Source organism: Salminus brasiliensis, chromosome 18, assembly GCF_030463535.1.
Source record: "Salminus brasiliensis chromosome 18, fSalBra1.hap2, whole genome shotgun sequence".
Lineage (NCBI taxonomy): Eukaryota > Metazoa > Chordata > Actinopteri > Characiformes > Bryconidae > Salminus > Salminus brasiliensis.
The window spans coordinates 23621441-23647008 of NC_132895.1; the positions used below are offsets into that span (position 1 = coordinate 23621441).

The 25568-nt window shown below is 41.6% G+C and overlaps 1 protein-coding gene across 7 annotated transcripts in view; it reads left to right on the top strand.

Annotated features, from left to right (window-relative positions):
• The window catches only part of LOC140539767 (actin-binding LIM protein 3-like), a 127674-nt gene that overhangs the window by 19823 nt on the left and 82283 nt on the right, over nt 1-25568 (top strand). For all 7 annotated transcript variants that reach the window (XM_072662531.1, XM_072662525.1, XM_072662527.1 and 4 more), the window contains exon 2: nt 6728-6874. In XM_072662531.1, coding sequence (XP_072518632.1) covers nt 6728-6874 — 147 coding nt within the window. The remainder of the gene's footprint in view (nt 1-6727; nt 6875-25568) is intronic.

Below are 25568 nucleotides of genomic sequence, written 5' to 3' on the forward strand. Positions count from 1 at the left end.
GCTCGATAAATCCCAGGGACAATATGAATAAATTACGAGAAGCCTGTTTTTGCAGACCCTGTAGTGGTTATTCCTCCGCTGGAATAAAAATCGACTGGTTGGATGTTTTATTTACTAGTTGAAACATGTGGCCAGAGGAGTTGCATGTTGATGCTGATGCTGCACTGTTATTGCTGTGTTAAAGATGTACTAGGCTTTTGTTCTTGTTGGATACACTGTATTTTTTCCTGAATTAAAACAACAATATAAGATGTTAATAGTATTACATGTATTTATATATTTATTCCTTATATATTTGTTAATTTTGTCCATTTATTATTACTATTCTTTTTAATTATTATATAAACTGGAGCAGGTATTTTAAGTAAACGAACAGAAATCTAATTACCCTATTCTGTAAGGAATTTGCATTAAATATGAGATATAAATAAATATGAGAACTAAAATACAAAACCTTTTTACTTTTGTGCAAAATACAAATGCAAAAAAAAGGCAAAAGGCAAAATAATAGCCATCAGCTGTAGTCAATCATGATCACTAACAGGAAGTTAAGAGGCCTCAGCAAGTTAAAAGACATTGTGGAACTTTCAGCACCACAGAATGAATCATTTATATAGGTGTTAGGATATTTTTCACCCAGTGTTGATTCCAGAACCCCCCAAAATGTAAACCTGTAGATCAAATTCTTGTTGTTTTTATTACTTGCCCCAGACAAAAGCAATTTCCTATTCACTACTCGTTATAATATATAAAATTTTATATACATATCTAGTCTGAATGACATTTCACAATTGGCATTCTTTCGACTGACTGGCACTGGTGTTACACTAGTGGGATTGAGCAGATTTTGAGTGATTTTCAAGCAACAGAGCAAAAACTCATGTAACTAATGCAGCTAATTAGGCTGTTGTTGTTGGATAGCCATTGCTTTCATGCTAGTTTAACTTGCGGCTCTTCCACTATTAGTAATAGTCCACTAGAGGACTGGATCTCCATAGTCTCCTCTGTTTCTCTGACCTTGTACTATAGGATCTTTGCGAACCTTCATACGTCAGTGGAACGTAGAAACGTGAACAGGCCTCAAGTAAGCCTGTGGTCCTCCATAAAATAATATCTTCCATTGTAGCGTAGCAGTTATTTATAATCATTTATATATCCGCTGGCTCACAGCATACATCTCAATGGATCTTTGTTCTTGAGGAGAGTATATTCTTTGAATGTTCCTGAACCATGTTCTGTTGTCGTTTGTTTTTTGGCAAACACTCACGAAGATCTTTTGGAGGCTGCCCACTCTCGCTTGACCCTTGCTCGCTTGTGGGCGTGAAGACAGTGGAGATATGCACGGCATCGCTGCTCCCACTTCTAGTCGTGCTCAGTCGATGCACAGCCAGGTTCACATCAGGACATCCACTTAAAGAGCCATCTCGGAAAATGCTCTCAGTGATGAAGTGGTCTGAAATCCCACTTGATCTCTCCGAAGTGGGGCTCACTCAAACACCATTAGCTGCGATTGGCAATTTGCCCCTGTTATTCACAGACTTTCCCAATATGTTGCAGTCCTCTTGTGTTGCATGTGTGTGTGTGTGTGTCTGTGTGTATGTATACATGCCTTCCTGAATAGCCCTTAGCATACAAAGCTTTCCAGCAGGCTGGCCTGTATAATCGCATTGATGCCTTGACTTTTTGTCTGTCCAAGGCCCCATGGGAAATGGAGTCCTTTCAGTCTCGCCTCTCTACTCTGGTCTAATGTGATATTGCTTTCGGATGGTAGAGATATTGTTCTCACTGTCTAACACTGAACATCTTAGCGAAAGATTATTTTAAAAGCTAGAGCGAGCTTTCCACTGAGCGCTCTCTCTATCAGTTAAGATGATCTTAGTGCTAAGATGCTTTTTGGTAAACTGATTGGTAGATATGGCTCCAATCTAAAATTCAGTTCAGTATTAGGTTTGTACCAGCAGAGGAAAAAAAAGCAATTGAATTGAATTGTTTCAGAGCACAACATAATACAAGGTAAAGTAGGTCACACAGTGACAACAGCAGCCACATAACATAGCATGATGTAAAGTGTAGCCCCGCCCAGTCATTAGCATTCCCACTTTAGTCCCTGCCTTTTTGTTATCCTCTCCAGGGGTACGTCCAGAAACCCTAAGAAGTTACTGCTTTTCCCCACCAACCGTCCTCCTCTACTTTGTGGCCCGGAGACACCATGGGTGCCGTCTGTCAAAATACTTGACCTTGACTTGATACTTGACTTGAAAATGACCTAAAATACAAGAATAACTAAAATACAAAAGTATCTTACTGTTGTGCAAATAAAATGTAATGAGAGCAAAATAATGAAACACTATTAGCCATCAGCTGTAGTCAATCATGATCACTAACAGGAAGTTAAGAGGCCTCTGCAAGTTAAAAGACATTGTGGAACATTATGGATGGTTGTGACCATGTGTTGATATCAGAACCGCCCAAAATGTAAACTTGTGGATCAAATTTTAGATTTTTTATTAAACATTTATGTTGTACACTTGTCCTGCCCCGGAAAACTTCATAGCGTTCACACTTTAGTGGCTCCTTTGTAGCCGTGCCGTCTCGTTATCCTGAAAGTCCAGAAAGCCTAAAAAGTTACTGCTTTCCTCCTCCTCTCCTCCGTGGCCTGGAAAATGATTTTGGGACACCATCCAAATCTGTCCAAATACCAGAGGAGATGAAGTGCAGTGACAACACTGCATGCACCCCCAGAGAGTATGCGATGGCATTAATTGCCATGAAAACATATGCAAGAAGTATAGTCAAATAATACTGCAATATGTTTAAACAGTCACCATTAACGCAATTAAATGGACGGAATTGGCTGCCCCATTTGCCCCATTACTGCTCTCCATTCGTCCTTCTCCTTTTCTCTCCGCGATTCCTCCACATTCTTTTGGTTTGGCAGAGGAGCAGCAGGAAGGGAGAGGGAGGACAGCAGCAGCAGCAGAGGTTTCTGAACACACCCCAGGTGTCTCAGGTTGTCTGTCTGATACTTCTGCTGTGTTCCATTTTAAGTCGATTATCGGAGCTGGAAACAACGTCACCCAAGTTGACTGAGCTCCAGTTAAACAAACCAGTTGATAACAGTGCATTATATGGTGTTTTGAGCATCCACACACTATGGAAACACGACCACAGATAGAGGTTGGACAGTACGGTGTGTACTGTATGATACTACTGCTTTTATAAGTGTTGAAGTTAGGCGTGGCCATCTAGGAGTAGGAAATCCGACTTGTGGAGACAAGATAGAGTTGAGTTTTCGACTACTTTTAAAAACGCAGATTTCCCTCCAGCCGAGCAAACTAGCCATGCATAGGATGATAGTACCTGAAAGAGAGACACCAAAACATCACGAAGAAGGAAGAAGACACGCTGCTCCCTATGTAGTATACTATGCTACAGTCACTAAATGACGGATTCTACACATAACAGAGCTTTATATATCTGTAAAAGATTTATTTACATTTATTCATACCTAAAAATTTGAAATCTGCGGCTATCTACATGTAGACTTGTAGTGCACTATATAGTGAGTAAGAAGGTATTTGAGATTCAGACACCGGCCTTTCCTTTTGTAATAATACCAGCCTCTGTTACTGGAGCTGGCCCTGCTCTTCTTCTAGCAGCTATGATCGATCATGTGGCCTTTTTTTAATGCAAACATCAAGTCCCTCTATAACCCATGCAGAGTAGTTAGCTGGAAGATGTGTAGAGAAAGAAGGTAGTTCATTCCATGATGAAAATGTTAGAAAACCGCCTAATTGTTATAGATGCAAACTTCCTAATATCTAATATGAAAGACGTGATGGGTGTGTGGGTACATGCGTGGGAGTACCATTCCAGTATAATGATCTACAGGGTGTTTAGAAAAGCAATAAGATAAAGGTGGAGGTCTGTCCTGAGTACTCCACTGTACATACGCCCATTCACATGTATTTGGTGGCATGTAGTGTTTATTCAATACATGTAAATACACAGGGGAGCCAAAAAATTCAGACCTGATAATGCTGATAATATGCTAAAGGTCCTCTGCATGCCACCAAAACAGCTCTACTAACCTATCCTGCGGTGCCTGACACCAAGACATTAGAATCAGATCCTGTAACTTCTGTCACTTGCGAGGTGGATCCGCCTCAAGTATAAGGTGGGTCCAACGCATCCCAGCAAGTGAACAGCTCATGTGTGTCAAGTTATTACATCAAGTGATGTAGCAGAAAAACTGGACTCATCAGACCCAGCGAGATTCTTCATTTGCTCCATGGTCCAGTCCAGACACTTGTGTACCCATTCTAGATGTGTCCTAGGTCAGTGAGAGTAGCCCTTCTGTTCAGTGACCGTCTTACATACATCCCAGATATTGGCATGCACTGCTTGTATGGCATAAATCAGTGTTATTCCCCCTTGCTAATGGTTTTCCAGTATTCTGGAACTGAGTGTTTAGCCGTTTTTGTAATGGTTTTGTGGTTTGTGGCCTTCTCTCTGAGACCTCTGATCAAATAACTGGTATATGTGAAAGGCATAATTATAATAATGACCCGTATTTCTGTTATTCATATATCAACAGTGATGGTATGATAGGGGCTAACAGATCCATGCAGTAGTAATCTTGGTCCCTATTATTTCCAAGCCGCTGTACCTCCAACAGTCTTCATCTTTGACTCTCATCTTCCATTAGTTTCATTGGGCTGGTAAATCCTTTACCCCAGTTCTGGAGCTTGTCTGTTATAGTATGGTTAATCATGGGGGTATTATGGCACAATGGACTGGGAGCGTGCTGGTCTGCCTGCATAGTTGGATGTGACAATAGAACGACTGATACAGGGGAATGGCTTCCGGCCAAAGCAGATGAACACAAAAGGCAAATCCAGAAGTGTCCATCTGCGACAAAGCATATCATGGAGGGGAGAGAGAGAGAAAGCGAGAGAGAGAGAGAGAGAGAGAGAGAGAGAGAGTGAGAGAGAGTGCACTTAAATCAAGACCATTGGACATTACATCATTGGTCATTACATAACTTCCTTTCAGCGAGAGCCTATCTAGAACGACAATAATGTCTTAACAGATATTCTGATCAGGATGTTTTGGTTCTATTCTGTGTGATTCCATTCAATTTCACTGTGTAATACACTACTACTCGCTAACAGGAGCTTTATAACGCATTATCTTTAGCGCAAGGTATTGGTTTAGAGTAGGAAATAAAATATATAGGATTTTTTCCCCTTTCTTTCTGCTTGACCTCTTACCCACTTTGAGGCAAAGATTTTACAGGATAATGCATCTATCACGATGGTGTTATGGGTGGCAGGCTTTGGGGGCGACTCTACTAATTTCTCATGGAGAGTTTTAGTTTAGTTACCTGTTGTGAAGGCTGTGACATTTTGTTTTGCACTTCCACAGTGCATGGCCAAGCAGCCTTAGCAGTTAGTTCTCTAGTATCCATTAAAGGCTTCAGTCGAACCTTATTTTACTTAACAACTCAACTGCAGTGCATTCAGAGACTTTGATCTGGTCCCCTTTTAACTTGTTAAAATATTCTGAAAGCAAGTTGCTACCTTTATTGTTGGATGCACTGCAGTAGTTTCAGAGTGACATTTAGATTTTGGCTAGAGTAACTTCGTACAGTATTTTTGACAATGTAGAAATGTACTGGATGCTGTAAAAAAATAATAATTCCATGTTTTAAAAAGTGAGAAGTCACAAAAAGACTTTTGGTGGCTTTGGTGGCCACCAAGATAATGAACCTGATTACTGGCATCCGTAACATTACAACTAGGGATGTCCCAATCAAGTTAGTTTGTCCCTTGATTGAATCAGAGTCACACAGTTTAAACAAGATGAGCCGCCAATTAATACCGAAGTAAAATCCCTTTATTTTTAGCGACAGTTTGATGAGACATTCTGGACATATTCTGAAGTGACTTTTATAGTGAGATGAATGGGCTAGGATTTGGGTTTCAATAGCGTATGTGTGCATATATTAGTACGTGTGCATTAGCATTAGCGTTAGTCTCCACCCGGTTCTGTATGTGCTTCTCAGTGCTGGTTTAAAAACAAAGAATGGCGTGCGGTTCTCCCGCTGGTAAAACAGAGCATTTTTGCAATACTTTGATAAAGTGCCAGATATTATGGTCTGTTTTCATGTTCCACTTTAAAAAGCTCCACACTGCAGACTCTCAACTCGTTTATTTACCTTCTGAGAACATCCACACTGCTGCTGGCTGGGCAGTAATGTCCGTTAACGGTGCATTGAGGACACCAGATGGTGCTCTAAACACCTGTGGTTAAAACAAACACTTGGACCAGGATTGGGATTAAAATAGCCAATACCTGATCCATTAAAATATATGCCTTGCCTTGATCCACTTCATAAGATTGGGACATCGTGCCCCGAGTAGTATTAGCTTGGGCCCCGATTAGTATTAGCTGGGGGCCCTGATTAGAATTAGATCAGGCCCAGATTAGTAATAGCTGGGGGAGGGATGGGGGTTAAGATTCATGTTAGGACAAAATTCTGCTTGAAAGTCCAGGCTGTCCTAGGAGGACAGTGGGGATCTCAGTTGAGTCCCATACTCTGCCCTATTATCTATGCATCTGATGTCGCTATTTGTAAACTAGTCATGAGGACCTCGCATTTGATTAGGATTAGTGCTTTGATGATGGTGTTTTCTAACCACAGATTTTTACCTCTGCTCCCCAGGGCCTTACCAGCACCCTGGGTATCGGGGGGAAAGTGGCGGCCATGGCCAAGCGTCTATTGCCTGCTTTCGTTGCCGAGAGATATGCAAAGGAGAGGTGGTACGGGTGCAGAACGTCCACTTCCATGTCAAGTGCTTCACCTGCCAAGGTAAGGAACTCCCCTTTTAGGGTTATTTGAAAGGAATGGTAGCAAACAGTGTATGGGAAGCAGTAAGCCTCTTCTTATTTGTGGAAAGCTTGCAGGCTCAGCTGTCTCTGCTCGCATTAGGAATAGCTTTAGTGTTCAGTTAATTCAGTCTCATTCTCTTCTGTAATGGAATGACTCCCTCAAAAAGATGGCTGGTGTTAGCCAGTTAGCCTTAGGCTACACAAAGAAAAACAAGCACATCATAGAGCTTCGCATCATAGATTCCAAAAGCACAAACAATATAGATGCACAATGATGCTCTAGGAGTGTGTCGAGCCTGCAAATCACCTGACCAGTCCATATGAATTATTACATGCAATATGTCCAGTTCAATGGATTGGGCCATCATTAATATTTAATGGTAGCCTCTGGGACTGATTATCAGGCTGAAGCTTGGGGGGTTTGGCTGATTGGCCATTTCTATCGTCCAAAACCGCCAGGGGCTCACGTGGTTTCTTGTTTATTGTGCGAGCTGTTGCTGTGGCAACCATGTTAAGGGGCAGCTTGCCTGCGATGGTGGTTATAATCGGCATGCGCCAACCAATGGGAAGCCCAGTTGTAAGCTTGGGCTACAGTCATAGGTGGGCTGGCCCTCTATCTTGGTTTTTTGAGGTTCTCCGCTGTCTCTCTCTCTCTCTCTCTTTCGACATTCCATAAGAAATCTTACTGGTACTGGATTGTGTGTCATGTCCATTAGAGGAAAAGTGAGGGAGAATAAGAAAGACAGGCGTCTCTGACCTCTCCTTCTTCTCTCCTCACTGCTGCCCCTCATGTTTTATGAACAGCCCTTCTTCTCCATTCTCCTCACACTCTCCCTCCCTCAGGTCAGCTCTAAGGTTTCTGCCACACTTCCCAATCCCAGTTGCCCCCAAACAAATTAGGTATATTTGTCTCTGTCATCCACTGTCTATGTCCAGGAGGTGGAGGTGGAATGAATCACGCTCACAAGTGCACGCAAGCAAACAACCATGCACACTCTCTTGCTCTCGCTCTCTCTCTCTCTCTCTCTCTCTCTCGTTCACACACACACACATTTGTCAAGACATCAGCCAATCTTTTTATATGTATTATATGTACAGTAGATAATACTATACTTCCTAAGGGAATTATATGTAAAGCAACACTATATAAACAAAAGTATTGGGACACTTGCTCATTCACTGTTTCTTCTAAAATCAAGGGGATTAAAAAAAAATCAAAGGTCAAAACTGTCTCTACTGTCCAGGGAAGAAGATATTCTGCTAGATTTTGGAGAATTGCTGTGTGGATTTGATTGCATTCAGGGAGCCTTGATGAGGTCAGGTCGTTGGATTATCACCACCTCACCTCATCCCAAACTCCCGAACTCATCCCAAAAGTATTGAATGGAGCACCATCCATCATTCCAGAGAACATAGTTCCACTGTTCCACAGCTCAATGCTGGGAGGGCTTGATACCCCTCTAGCCCACACTAGCCTGGTATTAGGAATGGTGCCAATAGGTCCACGTTTATCTGCTCCAGAGAGTCCTATTCTGTAGGTAGTACTACTGCTCTACTGGGACTAGACCGACTGTGTGTGGGTTTACTCACCTGTGTCAGCACTGGGTGCAACTTACAGTAGTTGAATGCATTCATTAGAATGGGAGGCCACAGATATGTGGACACAGTGTATTTTTCTGGGCAGTAAACATTTATTTGTTCAAAAACACTTGGGGAAAGCCAGGGTTTACATTTCCCATTTAGTGTCTAGTTTATCTGAAAAGGGAACCAGGTGAGCTGCTGGAGAAACTGATCAAATCCATGTAGTGGCTGGAGAGTCACAGAGAATAGGCAACCCGCCTGTGCTCTTCTATCTGTGTTCAGTCATGTATTGAAGTGAATCACATTATTTGGTGTAGTTGTTTTCGTTGTGTTTTCGAAGCACACATATGGTACCCTGTACCCTGCAACAATGCTCTAAAACTCTAATGATTAAGCATTAGAATATAAGACACTTCAGGTCTTGTGGGGTTTTTATTTGGGGATGCAGTGGTCCATGCCTACCAGAAGTGCTCCAGGAAAGAACAACCGGTGAACTGATCCGACCGAAGCTCATTGATGCCATCCATGGAGGCCCACCTCACAACTTACAGGACTTAAACTGTCAATTATTTGTCAATAGACAAAAAAACCCCTCAACATTTCATTAAGAATTCATAAAATACTCCAGCTCAGTAGATTTGGGTCTGTTTAGGTTATTAGGGTAAGTTTCTACCAGCTTTGCTCACTGTTTAGGAGTGATGTTCACCCATTCTGGCAGATTTGCTCCAGGTTGTTCAAACAGTGCCGCAGATTCCTGGCTGATCAAATCTAATGAATTCTAATCTAATCAAATTTATTTGTATAGCACTTTTTAGATTTGGCATTGCCACAAAGCAGCTTTCAGAATCAGTAATCAGTAAAAGGACAAGAAATCAACATAAACGTCAACAACATAAAAAGACATGAAAACCTAAGACCCCCAGAGAGGGACTCACAAGTGGGAACCATTCTCCTCTGGTCAGAACTATTCATAAATTATTGATAAAGGTCACGAACCACCACATAAGACTGTTCTACTGCTCATGGTTGCAACATAATCATAATGTCATAAAAAGATAATCACAATAGATCTGTGCGATTACTTTGCAGGTTTGGAACAAGAGCTCTGCTCCACTTACCACATAGGAGGATCACTTTGTAGTTCTATAACCCCAGACCATAGTCCACCTGTTTCTCTACATACTTTGTTAGTCTCCTTTCACCCTGTTCTTCAGTGGTCGGGACCCCACAGGACCACCCCAGAGCAGATAAGATTTGGGTCGTGGGTCATTCTCAGCATTGCAGTAACACTTACATGGTGGTGACTGAATCAGACAAAGCAGTGCTGCCGGAGTGTTTAAATAATGTCTGTCCACTCAGTGTCCACTCTTATTAGACACTCCTACCGAGTTGGTCCACCTTGTAGATTGCAAAGTCAAAGACAGAAGCTCATCTCCAGCTGCACAGGTTGTGTTGGTCATCCTCTAGTCCTTTAGTGGTCACAGGATGATGTTGGCTAGATATTTCTGGTTGATGGACTATTCTCAGTCCAGCAGCACTGCTGTGTCATGTGTCACTGCAGTCCTGAGAATGAATGACCTACCACCCAAATACTACCTGCTCTACCTGACCATTGAAGAACAGGGTGAAAGGAGGCCAACAAAGTATGCAGAGAAACAGATGGACTATATTATAGAACTACAAAGTGCTTCTATATTAGTTCATTCCAAACCAGGAGTGGCCATAATATTCTGACATGACAGTGTAGAACATGTAGAACATTCCCCATTTTGTTGTTCAACAACTCCTGTGTTGTTTGACAGTGTGCAGATTTCTTTATATGACTGACAGCAACATCATCTGTCCTTTACTATAAACAGCACAGCACAAAATCATTTGTAATCTAGATTAATAGAAACCTTTTAAAGGGGGTTACTTGCAGTAAGAATATTTACAGAGTGGTTACACCTCCTCCGTGCTTGAAGCCTCTTGCTCGTGTACATACAGCTCATGGATTCTTGTTATAGTCGAGGCAGTTGAGGGAAACTGGAGCTCCACTCCTTTTTCTTTTTCTTTTGTTAGTTTGCTAGCGCCATCAGTGTAGTCCACCAAAACAGCTGAAAGTACTTTAAGTAGTAACTTTAGATGCCTTCCTAAAGCTGTATTTGGATGTTAGGGTGACAATAGTGGATTCTGTGGGAGATACACTATGGGAGCGATTGGGCATTAATGGCATCAAGAAAATGAGGGGCATTAAAAACTGAACATATTCTTAACACATTAACTTTGACGTAACTATTATTTATTTAATTACTTACTTTTAATTGACCTTCACCTGCCACTTGAACTCGCTCTTCAGACCTGAACTGACATCACCGTACAGCCATTGATAAAAAAAGCGTGTTGTGAGGGCGCTTCTGCCAGGGTCAGCATGCCATATTTTTTCAACCTGCCACTGAAAGCCTGTGAAAGACTGCGAGGTATCCAAGCATAGCAGTCCACAATGAAGTCGCATTGAGGACCTGTCAGTTGCGAGATGCCAATAAAGAAGCTCTGTACTATGTGCTGCTCCAAGTCATGCATGAAATCAATTTCCACAAACAAAAAGCCACTGATGAGTCACATTGCATGCCATAGGACCGTGTGCTTGTTGCTCATCAGCATAAAACAACAGCAACAACCAAAAGTCAAACTACGCCAAGGCTGTGGCATTCAGAAGCCCAAATGTATTTAACCATTCTTGGCTCATGAAGATACAGGGGCAGGAGATACAGGAAAGCTGTGTGCTGTGTATGAAGTTAAGCCTAACAAGACCACAATGCAGCAAAAGCTTGTGCCAAAATATATTTGTATGTCAGTTTAAAGCAGCACTATGCAAGAATTGGCATTTCTTGCTCTTGGGCTCCTCCTACAGTCTGTGTTCAGTGTAATTCGTGCTTTGAGACACCACTTCATGCATTTCTGGACAAGCTGAGAGCTATAGAACCATCACTGTGTAAAAAAAGGGAATGGGGACAGATACGGTAGAGCAGTATTACCGGATTTTACACAACCTACGTAAGTATTGTCCTGCCCACTTCACCAAAGTTACATAGTGCAGTTAGCAGCGAACCAAGCCCAGAGTGACAACAATAGAGGTGTGGTTCTCTCTATTACAGCTCAGTGGAACATCACAGTGGTTGTTGATGCTGATATTTGATGGATAAGATTTTACATAATGTCGCTTTAAATGAACAGTGTTTGAATATATTAAGTTAAAGAGCAGGTCTCACAGCATGATTACTAACACAATGTGGGTTAAGTGACAGGTGAAGTGAAAAACATTGGTTATCTTCATCTACGGTGACGTCTGTCAAGGGGTGGATTTGTTAGGCAGCATGTGAATAGACAGTTTTTGAGGTTGATGTGTTGAAAGCAGTAAAAATGGCCAAGCATTAGAATCTGAGCCACTTTGAAAAGGGCCAGATTGTGATGGGCCAGAGCAACAACAGGCAGGTCTTATGGAATGCAGTGGTCAGTACCTACCAAAAGTGAACTGATGAAACCTAATCTCATTGATGCAATCCATGGAGGCCCCACCTCACAACTGGCGGGACTTGATGATTTTTTTTCTTTTATTAGTCTTGTGATTTTTCTCCACAGACAGCTTCATCTAACAGTAAAGAATCAGCTGATCTGCTGGTGTGTGAGCGACAGGGTGTGCAGTAAAAGAGCGCTGGTTCTTCAGAAGTTGCGAGTCAGCGCTTGGTGACCACACAGTCAGCAGCTTCCCCAGACAGAGCGCAGAGTGGGCAGTCACGCAACCACCCCCCACTTCAGCTCCACAAATAAAGACCAGGTGCTGGAGCTAATAGCAGGGCAAGTGGCTGCTCAGCGCTGTGGGTTTAAGTGTGACTGTGTGTGGGTGTGTAGCAGGGCCTGTGTCTTCACTTGATCAGTGGAACCTTATATTGTGGGATCTCACTGTATACATGTAAACACATTATATGATCATGAGCTAATGACAGCAAAGTCTGAACACACCCATCATAATCAACAGCGCAGCCATGAGCACATGAGGCGGTGTGTTGTTATTGATAGACACTGCGATGATTCCAGAACCCTCAACTTTGTTTTTGCTAGCACACCCTTTAGAAACGCTCCCCATAACCATGAATGCCTGTCTTCTACCTGTCTCTCTTCACCTGCCAACTGCTCCAGGTCTCTCAGATTTGAAGAGTGCCTTCTCCCAGCTGTTGTTTTGAGATCCCGCCACAGGTGTTGTATAGGATTTGGATCTGGACTCATTGCTGACTACTACAGAGCTCTCCAGCACTTTCTCTCAAACCTTTTATATTGTTTCATTTCTTGTATCTGCAGGTCAGCTTGAAATTGTTTTGGTTTAGCCACCATTCAAGCATCCCTTCATTGCAATCGGCCACCAGCTTTTCTATTCCGTCCACGTCCAGGGGGGTTAGCTGCAATACCCTGGACTGTAAACGTCTTAATGGCGATATGCACAGCAAACACAGGGACATTAAGATCTCTTGTGATTGCTTGTACACAACAGATGTAAAACTCTTTATGAAGTGATTTACTGCAGCTCACTTATGAGAAAGGAGCGTGTAAGTGAGAATTTAAGGGTATTTAAATTTAAGGGAAATTTTGAACTCTAAGGAATTTTCAGTCTTGTCATGGAAGCAACCACGCTGGAATCTTGTTCCAGTATATTTTGAGGTGTGTGGTTTCATTAAAGTCTTATTTATGTAAAAAAAATAAAACATTTTATGTAAATTGTGTGAGTGTTTACTTATACACACATGTTGCTGATGTCTTTGAAATGCAGCACTTTGCACTTCATTAGTTTAATTCTAGTTAGGTTTTCAAGTGTCATATAATGAGAATCATAATGTACATTTTTTTACATGATTTACAGGGCTATTTTTGCAAAGTCACTGCATGCAGCTGGGCTGTCCATAACGTCCAAGGTTGCCGCCTGCACCGCTGGGTATGCATGTTCATACCTGCTTACAGTCCCTTCTTTCAACTCCTGATCCTGAATAGAACAGGAATGGCAGCACCGGGAGCTTTGCAGGAACTGGAACTGAAGTCGCTTTATTGTATCTGCTGCCAAACAAAATTGCTGTCATGTGTCATTTTCAGTGCAGTTAAATGGCGTTTTGCCTAGCCCTTCACTGCGAATTTAGCTGGCAAATGAGAGATTCACTGCCTTTGTTTTAGCCTGTCAATCAGCTGTTTCACATGTGAATAGCCTGAACAGAGAAAGAGGGGGTTGTTTTTGCAGGGCTTGAATGAGCTGTTCTTCATAAATGGATTAAAATGGGGTTCTTTATTAGATTGTTAGCTTGTGAACTGAATGGCATGTATAACAGAATTAGTGCTGGATGGCATTGATTCAGTAACATCATATTTTTAAAACCCCAGATTGGTTATTAGCTTTATGTTTAAAAGACATGAATAATACAGCTTACACAAAGTGCATCAAAAAGAGCCCTATTCCTGTGGACGTATTTGCTAAAGTCAGGTCAGGCTGATGCAAAATTGGATGCCCACATGAGTCACTGCTTACTCTTAATTCAGTGGTGCTGAAAGTGACAAAATATCTAGTAACTTGCCATGGTCAAGGCCTTTTAACCTCCTTTTAGTGACCATGATCCACAGTGATCTAAGAATGGTGATCATAGGACAGTCTCCTGAAGTCATTTGAAGTCGGTGTAGGCACTTTGCCATGGTCTGAAATTGGTTTGGATGGTCAGGAACAACCCAAGGACCACCCAAGCTCAGGCCTGGCATTAACTGGAAACTGCTGGAGTTTTAGATTGACATGGACTGAGAGGCTGCCATCCATGAAAGAAGCCACTTTCAAGCAGATGAGACAAAGCTTGAGTTGTTTGGACACAAGAGACATTTAATCCCAAGAACTCTGAGCCAGCTGTTAAGCATGGTGGTGGTGGTGGCGGCTTCATGCTCTGGGGCTGTCTTGCTGCCAGTCATGCACAAAGTGAACTCTTCAGCAGAACATCTAGAAACACAATCAGCTAGATCCTGTACAGTGTTCCAACAGGACCATGGCCCCAAAACACACAACGAAGGTGGTTAAGCTTTTGGAATGGCCTTCCCAAAGTCCTGACTTCAACCCTACTGAATGTATGTGGACGGTGCTTATATGTAGACTCTGTGCCAAGAAACAATCAAATTTAACTGATCTACCAATACTGCCAGTGGAGAGAGTTGTCAAATATTCAATCAGAATTCAGACGGAAATGAGACATATTGGCTACCAACAGCTTCTGGTCAAGGTGCTAAGAGACTTGTTTAACCAATTATTAGGTATGCTGTATGTATTTTTCCTGGAGGGCCAGATTCTTGCACAGTTTTGTGCTTCTCCTGCTTTCATGCACACCTGAATCAACTCACATGATACATGCCGGTTAGTGCAGGGAAATCAGCAAACTCTGCTGGCCCTTGTTGCTCACCCCTGCTTTAAAGGAAAGTCCAATGGAATAAAATGTTTATTTATAAGTGGTGTCTTTTTACCCTGCTCACTCTTTCTGTTTAGTAAGAGCTGCTTTCCTCTTCCTGAGAGTAATTACTTAATAATATTGATTCAGCTGTTTTAACAACCACTACAGTAACGATCTTCCGTCCACAATTGCCCTTTCAGTTTCAGTCTCATTCATTTCAGGGAAATGACCACTGACAACTGGCAATAAATTACAAGACCTCATCTCTAAAATGTTAACCCTTGGTTGGCTATTACTGCAGATGTTGTTGTTCAGTTTAAATTACATAATTATTTACATTTATATTTTAGTTATTTTCTGTTGACAAGTTTGTGTCTGCCCTTTCTAGCTTTCTTTCAAAGCCAGACAGTGACAAAAATATGCTATGACAAAGCTAAGCTGCAACAGAGCAGCTCAGGAAGCTGGAACAAAATCCTGGGATGGATTTTTACTTTCTGGGCCTGAAATTTTTTAATCTGTAGGTACGCACAACATTATGCGCCCTACCTTACACCCTGCTCATTGCTATCGGACACCCCGCTGACAGTCTATGTTCACACCTTCCACCTGCATAGTTTAAATAACGGTGCTTGCGAATATATATATATATATATATATATATATATATATATATATATATATATATATATACGCATTTGGGCGTGGTGGTCTCGAAATGAGGTGTGTTCAGGTCAATTTCTGGGTAAAGGGAAAACACAGTTGCACCATTGACTGAAAACAACCTAGGCAGACGTCAACAGTCTGATGTTCATTGCTATCTTGGCAGTGACCGGCGTACGCCCAATGCATGTATCCCCACCTACTTTGCAAAATAGCAATCAGTCAAAGTCAGACCACACCTAGCTCCTAAAGGAAATGGCAAGTGACATGCTGATTGGTTTATTGCACATCCAAAACACACCTATGAAAAGAAGCCCCTACGTCCAAATCGCCACTTTCAAACAGATGAGACAAAGATTGAGATGTTTGGCCACAATGAGACATTTAATCCCAAGAACTCTGCACCAGCTGTTAAGCATGGTGGTGGTGGTAGTAGCGGCATCATGCTCTGAGGCTGTTTTGCAGGATTAGTTAAGAGTTAATTAGTACATGCCTTTTGCTCGTTTCAAGCCAAACAAGGTGTACTTTTCCCTACGATACAATAGCAAACACACACTGACACGCCCTAAATCAAGATGCGCGATTGGCGGCTCGCTTAAAAAGATCACTAAAATGGGCCCTACGGCTGACTAAATGGTTAGAATCTCCAGGCTAATTTTCAGTTTGTCTTAATGAACTACAAACAGCCTTGGGCCAGTAATCGATATCATCAAGTATTGTGAGCATTTAAATTAGTGGTGATATTATGCTAAAAGGACAAAAGTATTGGGACACCTGCTCGTTTTCTTTCCTAAATAAAGGGTATTCAAATTAAAAGACTTCATCCTGCTTTTATTAGAGTAACTGTCTCAGATGTCCAGACAACTGCTCAGAGCTCAGGATGTTGGATGATCAGCACCTTACCTCATCCCCAACTCCCCACCTTGTCCCAGAAGCATTGGATGGAGCACCATCATTCCAGAGAAGGGCTTTGCACCCTTCTAGTCATTAGCATTAGCCATGCCAGGTGCAAAGATTGCTTATTACAGTAATTCTGCAGGCGATCATAGTCTATAGTCCAAACCTAGCTTCAAAGGAGGCTTTTTAAGGTGCATTTGCCATGGGGGTCCTAACAGAGTTTATGTATAAACGCTAATGGACTACACCAAGCATGATCATTCAGCCTAAAGCCAACTGGCCCCTGCTAACTGATTAGTGTCATTAGAATTTCTGGATGAAATGCTCCTCTGAATGACCAAATGTAGCGTTCATCTTCTTCTGCTCCTCTATCTTTGTTTTCGGTTTCGTTTGAGGCGTCTGATGTTGCGGCACAAAAGCACCACTGTTTTGGAAATACAGTACGTTATTGTGCCGTGCTGATGGAAATTATAGCAGATGTCCTTGGACTGCAGCCAGGCGTGGAAAAGGCCAGGCGTGGAGTTTTTGCTAGGAGCTGTGGTAAAACAATGGTTGCAGGGACAGAGCCAGTTTCCAGCTGTAAATTCATATTTGTTTCCACTACCAGAGGATATCTTTCTCTCTCTCTCTCTCACTCGCTGGCTCGCTTGCTGGCTCTCTGTCTCATGCCCTGTTTTTCTCTTGTCCTCTCCCTCGAGGCTACAGGGCAAAGCATTAGCGGAAGTCATCAGATCATCCGTGAAGTGAAGATAAATAAGCGCATGCTAGCTGACGGCTACAAAGCGCACTCAGGCATTTAACCCATGCTAACAGACATACACATGTTTATACGTACTTATACGGCCATCTAGCTCTTCCTCCGGGTGCGAGATCCGGCTTCATCCTCATGTAAACACCAGCAGGATTACTGCACTGCTGTCTTGACTCGCTAATTAAACCCATCTTGTGTCGCTTATTATTCATTGATTAGACGATCACCTGAGAGATCGATGGCAGGGTCGGTCAGTGGCACTTATTGATTTTCTGCAACCACTAACCATGGTTTAGTTGTGTGCATGCTGATGTGAGGAGGGGGGCGACTGACTCTGTGAAGCAACTGGCCACTTCTCAAACTTAGATTAACATTAGACTAGGCTAAATAAATGAGAAATGTACTGAGAATTAGTAGCAAATAAAATATATAATGCAATTATATAATAAAACATAAATGTACAATAGATTGTGTTATTAATTTTAAGCAGTGTTTATTAACCTATTAATACAGTTAGGCTTATACACACTAAGGCATATTACTCAGTAGCTACAGGGACGTCTGTACAAACTGTTGAGGCTATTCTCTGGTAATAGAAGTCCTTAATAACACATTTGGCCTGTCTGCAGGTCATAGGCTATTTAAGAGGTTAAGATTGTTTGCTGTTATGAAGGATTGGACGATGTTTTTTGCTGTTGTGTAACTGAGCTAATGTTAGGGCTGTCCCATTCAGAGCAAGTATTGGCTGTTTGTAGCCCTTAAGATCCTTTGTTTTTACTGCTACACTGCTGTCTTAAGGCTAATTTATGCTTCTGCGCCGAATCTACGCCATAGCCTACATGCAGCCCACACGTAGCCGCATACCCTACGCTGTAACCTTTTGCGCTCCTACCTAGAAATGCAGTGACGTGTTGTGAGAATGCAGAATGCAAATGTGATTGGTCTGCTTGGTTGCATCGCATTTCCTTTTAAATACTTTTAAATTCAGTTGGCATCATGGGTTGTGTGTAACTATATCATATAATAAAATTGAAATAATATAATAAATAATATTGATGAGCATGATGTAGCGACTCAACAAATTGCTAAAATGTTCAGTCATTTGAATTAAAAATAAAATTCTTCTGTGCAATTAGCTAAACAAGGCCACTTTGGAGGCAGAGCCTATATAAAATAGCAGAAAACGATCAGGAATAACTTAGAATTATAATATTTTATATTAAATACGAATCCCCTGATATAAATTATATATAGGGTGGATCAGTTTAGTCCAACATTACATTTAGTCTCTGTCCAAGAAACCATCACTCTCCCTCTGGCTGTCCCGCTCTTTACAGTTTGCCCTCCACAGTCTGAGGAAAACTGCCCTCCTATATGAAGCAGTCATCTGAGACAGATCAATAAACCTGGCTCAAATGTCTAGACTGAGAGATGAAGCACTCATGCAGCAGGATGGATGCTTACCTTCTTGCCTTTTATAGGTCAGGACACATTACCCCTTTCCCTCTTTAATAATGAGGCCAGTTCATCCTGAGCCCCCCCCCCCCCCCGCCCCCCAGAATTTGTTTCAGATTAGGGACCCTGTATAATCCATGTGGGATTACAGTGTTGACATTGAGAAGGTGATGGGAGTGTGTGTTTTAGCACCATATAGACTCATCTTCTTCCTTTCTGTGGTTATTGGAAGGCAGTTGTACACAGTTTCTCTCATTGGCAAGTTCTTGTAGTGCTGTCCCAACGTTAAAGGCGGCTTGTATTGTATCTTACCATCGCTGAAAAATGGGAGTTCAGTAGATAGAAGTGACACACCTCAAATATTGTATCTGACGTAGCTAAAACAGGGCTTGAAAACGGACCAATAAAAAAAAAAAAAACCTAATTTGTTATGTAACTGTCTTGACTCATTACATTTACGCCCCCCAAACTTATACACACCCAGTGCACTAGTGAAAGCCTTTTGCTGCTAAATGCAATGCCTATTTTGGGGGACTAGGGTAGCGAGGTTAAAAAGGCTAAAAGCTAGTGCTAGGCTGACCAAAAAAGGGAGAAGGGGCGCTGAGGGTATCTGCGGGTATCCAGACGAGGGGGAACGGGTGATCTTACAGTGATTGAAGGGCCAATACAGGAAAGCCAGTGAAGTGAGCAGGTGTTAGGCTTAAAGCTAACCCAGCCAACCGGCTACAATCTCTTCAGCCAGCTAACAGCAGAGGGCAGAGAGGAAATCAACAGTATTTGATAAGAAAACAAATATTTGTGCTAGGCTAGGTTATGTGATCTGTTGTGGTGATGTGGTGATGTTGACCCTACTTTTATAAAAAGGGGAAAATATGTTTCATTCTTTGGCAAAATACCAGGCTTATAAATAGGTTTGTAAATATGCATTAGGGCATTTTTCACTCCAACCAAAAACTCACATACAGCAAGTTAGGACATCCCCTGAAAACTGAAAAGAAAAATATTAAGAGTTGGGGATAATATTACTTAACATATACAACTAAAAAAATCATTAAAAAAAAATCATTAATAAAAATGCAGTTTTCCTATGAGGAAAACATTAAGACACCCTATGCCCTGATATGGGTTCTGGTGCTCAAATGCTGTGACTGGTTTATGACTTTGGATTCAACCTTGGATTCATCTGTTCAAAGCACATTGTTCCAGATGTCCTGGTCTTTGTCTAGATGTTCTCTGACAAACTTTAGTCTTGCCCTGATTTTCTGTTTTTTGTTTTTTTTTTACCCGCAAGTCTTTTTCTGATGGTAGATGATGTGCTTTACGCTTCAACTGTGGCAAAAGCTACCTGTAGATCCCGTGATGATTTGAGGATAGCTGAAGACTTCTTTACGCTGTTGGACTGAACCTTCTAGGATGGCCTGACCTGGGTGTCCTGACTGTAAAAACTTAAAAAATAATTAATTACATTTTACAAACATACATTTCCTCAGTTGTATGTGGTTGGTTATGTTACCTCCATATCCCAGTATTGTTCAAGTGAGGATCAGATGTCCGTATTTTTAAATGTATAAACTTATATATATATATATATATATATATATATATATATATATATATATATATATATATATATATATATATATATATAAACACACACACACACTTTTTCACACAGGTGTTTATTTGCCTTCAAAATAACTGGTAGCCTCCTGTTGTGCAGTTTGTTTCGTACAGGCCTCCGAGGGGCAGAACTACAAGAGGAGATGAGCCAATATTATCTCTCTCTCTGTGGTCTGTTCAGTGGCTTCGGCGTGATGAGGCGCTGTCTCCATCCCACCAGCCTTCCCCTTTAATAATGGCTGCAGACCTCAGGGTAACATGTCCAGATCACTTTTTAATTGCTCTCGATCCGCCCCCTGAATCTCTCTCTCTCTCTCTCTCGCTCTCTCTCTCTCTCTTTTTTTTTTTTTTTTCTTTCCCTCACTCTCCCCCTTGCCTGCAACTAAACTAGCAAGGATAGTTCCGGGAACTGGCCATAGTAAAGCTGGAAGCTGGTCTTCTGCAGAGTCACTTGTCAAATTGACAAATTGTCAGTACTACCATAAGACTTACATGAGGAACGGATACTTGTGTAAGAGAGGCAGTGAACAATATAGTGGATGTGTCTCAGTGCTATCAGTGTGGCACAGAATAGAAAGCCAGTAATGGATGGAAGGGAAGGAGAGAGGAAGCTCTCAATGGGACCATTTCTTTCCAGCTGAATATGGGAGGATGTATGTGTGTGTGTTACTGAAAGCCAAGCTGACAGAATACTTCTCTGTCTAGCCAAGGTAAACTCTGCAGGACTGCTCTTGTTGAAGAGAGTTGCTAAAGCTCCAGTGTTCCTCTGTTCAACTACGGTGATTAAAATAAAATAGGCCTTCATGAATGTAGCAAATTATGCAAAAAAATTACAGTCATTAGACACATCAGTTCAGCTGTATGAGGGATGTAAAGTACCTTGATTGTCATTATACTTGTACAGAAGATCTTTTCTTCACATGTCTCAGCTTTGAAAGCCAGGGTTAGAGTGCAGGGTGAGCCATGCTACAGCGCCCATGGAGCAGAGAGGGTTAGGCGCCTTTCTCAAGGGCCCAACAGTTGCATCTTAGCAGACCTGGGTATTGAGCGCACAACCCTGTAAACAATAACCCAGAGCCTTAACCAATGTGGAAACCAAAGTAGAATAGATAAGGTTAACCAAGCCTTGAACACTTTGTTTGGCTAACCTAGGCTGGGTAGTGCCTAATACTAGGGCAGTGGTGGCTCAGCGGTTAGAGCGCCGGGATATCGATAACAGGGTTGTGGGTTTGATTCCCAGGCCCTTGAGCAAGGCCCTTGTGTACTCACTGCCCCTAACACGTGTGTGTGTGTGTGTGTGTTCACTACCAGATGGGTTAAATGCGGAGGACACATTTCGCTGTACAGTGACAAATATGTGCACCTTAATACTCAGTAGTACAAAAACAGTAGTCAGAGTAAGCTTAACCTATTTAAAAAATATATAATCTTATATAATATAAAAAAGTATGCTTGAGCAAAGGTGAATTTCAATTACTGTTCAAGCCGTACCTGGTCACTTCATGCATCTTGAGTATCAGGATTATAGAGAATATAGAGAATATCTGGACTAGGCCGAACCACATGAACATGCAAGCGTGAGCACACCCAAGACCTATTTAAACCAGATACAAATCCCCATCACTCAAACCACTTCAGGAGGAGGTCTGGGACACATTAGAGCCAAATGTTATAGCAGTGTAAACGCAGCCATCTCTCCAAGACACATTCGACAAGCAAAACTCCTCCCAATACAGCCTAAACACCAGTAATAATTGCTGTGCAATGAGCAATTCTGCATATTGTCACACACATTGATCAGATACCTGACTAGATGTAATAATACAATAACAATACAGAATATATACACATTAACTTCCATTATGCATGCATTATTGCACTGTTTAAAATGTACAATTTTAATATATAATCTTTGAAATATAGAGATGTTTATATTACTATTTATATATAGACATTGGATCTAGCAACATTCGCTACAATAAAAGGTGACATATATGATGACACACAGTTAACAAAAGGTGTAAACAGGGTCTTTAAAGAAAGCTCCGTGCTGACATGCTCTGGTCAGACCTCTCTTTTCATTCTGCTGACCACAAAGCTGGCAATGGAGAAAAAGAAACAGGCGGTGCTGAATCAGACATGTAAAGTTTATGCCTGAATATGGTCTTACTCTGATCATTAAAGCCTGTGGTGAACTGGACTGTTTTATAGCTATATGTTGGTATAACAGTTTACTGACTCACATACACATGTAATAGGAAATGTGTTGTTCTTATAGGTTTGGGAGCATTATGTTGGGATTGGAACTCAAGAACAGAAACGCCAAAGATATCACAGCCCTACTGGCTTCCAACCAACAGGCACAGCCAATCAGGACTGACCGTTTATTTAGGGCAACATTGTGTAATATTCTTACTTACATTCTTAATAACAGCTTCAGAATCATGTCTGCCTGGTTAGAAACCAGACTATGAAATGCTCTGTTCTTCCAGCGAGAAAAACACACTCCTTCCATTGGTTCTAAACCAGCTCTCTCTCTCGGTCATTGCTACTCTTGGCTATCTACACTATGTAACTTTGGTGGAGCTGCACGGGACCTCTTGATAGAACTGCTGGGAGTGGGGAGGAACTACAGTGAATTAAAAGTGAATTACATTCTCCATCTGTAGGTGGAGCCCAGGTGGAGCCCAGGAACAAAATATCCCAATTTTCAATGCAATTTCTGCCGATGTTTAGCAAGCAAGTCTCATGACAGTCCCTCTCATCCCAGTCCCCCTTTGCTCATTAAATAATTGGACTACAACCCTTATCATGAGACCGGGAACACTGTGGTATTTTTTATGCAAATGAGTTTGGTTCAGCTTGTGAGAACATGTATTGACTGGGAAGATGAGGCCTTTGGATCCTTACGGCTTTAGTTTGAGGGAATACGTGGTGAAGCAGCTTGCATGAACTCTGCTAGCAGGTCAGGATTGTCTTCACAGACACACCCACACAACCACTGCCATGCAGGCTCGGGTCGATGGCCGGCCTCGGCCAGTGGTTTAGTCATGGCAACCAGCTGTTTACAGACTTACACACAGCACCACATGCTCTGAATGACCCTCATCAAACCTACCATCCCCCCTCTACATTCTCCTCCTATCAGAATCACTACCCTTCCAACCAGAGCTGTAATCGGGCCTGGAATTTTGGTCCTGATCCTAATTTGAGATCCACCCACTTTTAGATCCAAAACCAAGTAGCTCAGCCATCCCAACCAGATTGTAGCACAATAGTTTCTGTTAAATTTGTAGACGTGCTCATTCAAAAGTATTAATGAAGACTTTGCTGCAGTAACAGCCTCTGCTTTTCTGGGAGAACTTTACAACAGAGGTTAGTGTATTACCATGTGGATTTGATTGCTTTCAGCCACAGAGCATTAGTGAGGTCAGGTATTGAGTCATCTGAAAGATAGTTGCTGGTGCTCTATCACTCCACAGCTCAATACCTCGGGGGCTTTATACCCCTCTGGCTGAGGTTTAGCATCGAGCATGGTGACCTTAAGTTCATGTGTGGCAGCTCTAGAGCACATCGATCTATTGCCAATGTTTCTCTTTGGAAAATGTAGCATAAAAAGTAGCTACCAAGTAAAAGTAGCTAAAATGTAGCTCCATAGTTGAGTAGTAAGGATGTAAACAATGGCACTTTTTTGCCACTTTGATTTTGTGGGAAATGCTCTGTTCGTATGAAACATACCAGGTCTGGATTGTTTACACTGGTGGTGAGAGGAACCAGACTTCTCAATGACCCCAATCAGCTAAATTACAGAAGGACAGTTATGGGGATGTTGTCTGATGCCTGAGACTTTTGTAAAATGTGTAAAAATGCTTATGAAAAGCATTATGGGCAAAATAGTTCCCCCCAAAAAATATTATTTTAGAAATACGTTTGGATTTATTACTTCTGTACCATCATTGACATTAACATATACAACTTAGAACACTCTGAAGTGTAGGTTCACAGGGGGGGGTTGTATTTTAAATAAAATACCTATATTTGTGTACCATGCGTATCATAATATATATTGCATATATATTGTGATTTATCATTTTTAACAAATATTTGATAAATTATAGATATCAATTGTAGTATTAAAAAACATTATATTAAGATCAGAGTTAAATTTGACTTTTTATCCAATCAGAACAGTGGGATCTGATAGCTGTTAATTCATTAAAAATCAACACTGTGTTAATTATGCAAAACATAATATTGCAATACTTCGATATATCAATATTCCCTTACATCCCTAGTCAGTAAGTTTCACTGTAGGAACTATTTCACACGAAACCTAGGCTGGCTGACTTTAGCAACATCTCACTGATTGAATAATGCAGACATTGAAAACAAACACACTTTAAAGCAACACTATGTAGCATTTTCACCTTAAAATAACAGCTTCAAAATCATGTGGATTCTCCACTGACAGCTAAGAGGGAGAATTTTGTCTCCATCATTGCAACTTAGGGCTCAGCATGCCGGCTTCAGCAACTTTGGTGAGGCGAGGTTTTTTTGTGTAGCACTGCGTAACCCGATTTATGTTTGTGTAAGATCCTGTAATATTACTCTGGCATGTTACTTAAATACGTCTTTCACTTTAAGTGCTGACCATCTATCTCTCAGCTTGTCCAGAAATGCATGTGTAAAGTGTAAAACTTCCCAACTGTGTTACGGTGTGGTGTTTGGACTCCTTGCAGTTAATTTATCGATTCATTTATTTATTTAATGAAATAATGATGGGGTATTTTATGGTGCGTGTAACAGATGGTGAATTTCTTAAATCAATAAAAGATTGGTGCTTGGTGAGACAGACGCCAGTGATTACAACAAACTCTTTTTCATTTTTAACTTAATTTTTAGCTTTTCTTCACTGTTTACAACTTAACTCTTCCTTTTTAGCTCTTGCTTTTTATATTTTCTTTTTCGGACTGTTCACAACTCAGAACCACTGTTACCGTTCGCCCCTCTACAAAGGTGCGACGGAGAAGTGTGTTTGGCTGGGTGTATTTATACCATGCCACACAGGTGGGTCTGGTCAGCGTTGATTACCGCCAGGGATTCTGGGGCTTGGAGTTCTTTGCTCCAGCTCCACCAGCTTTCCCACTGTGCTGGCCAGGCCCCACTGCTGGTGACTGACAGTACACGCTGCCTGCTTACAAACTGTAGGAGGAGCCCAGGAGCAAGACATACCAGTTCTCGCATAATGCTGCTTTAACTAAAGTTTA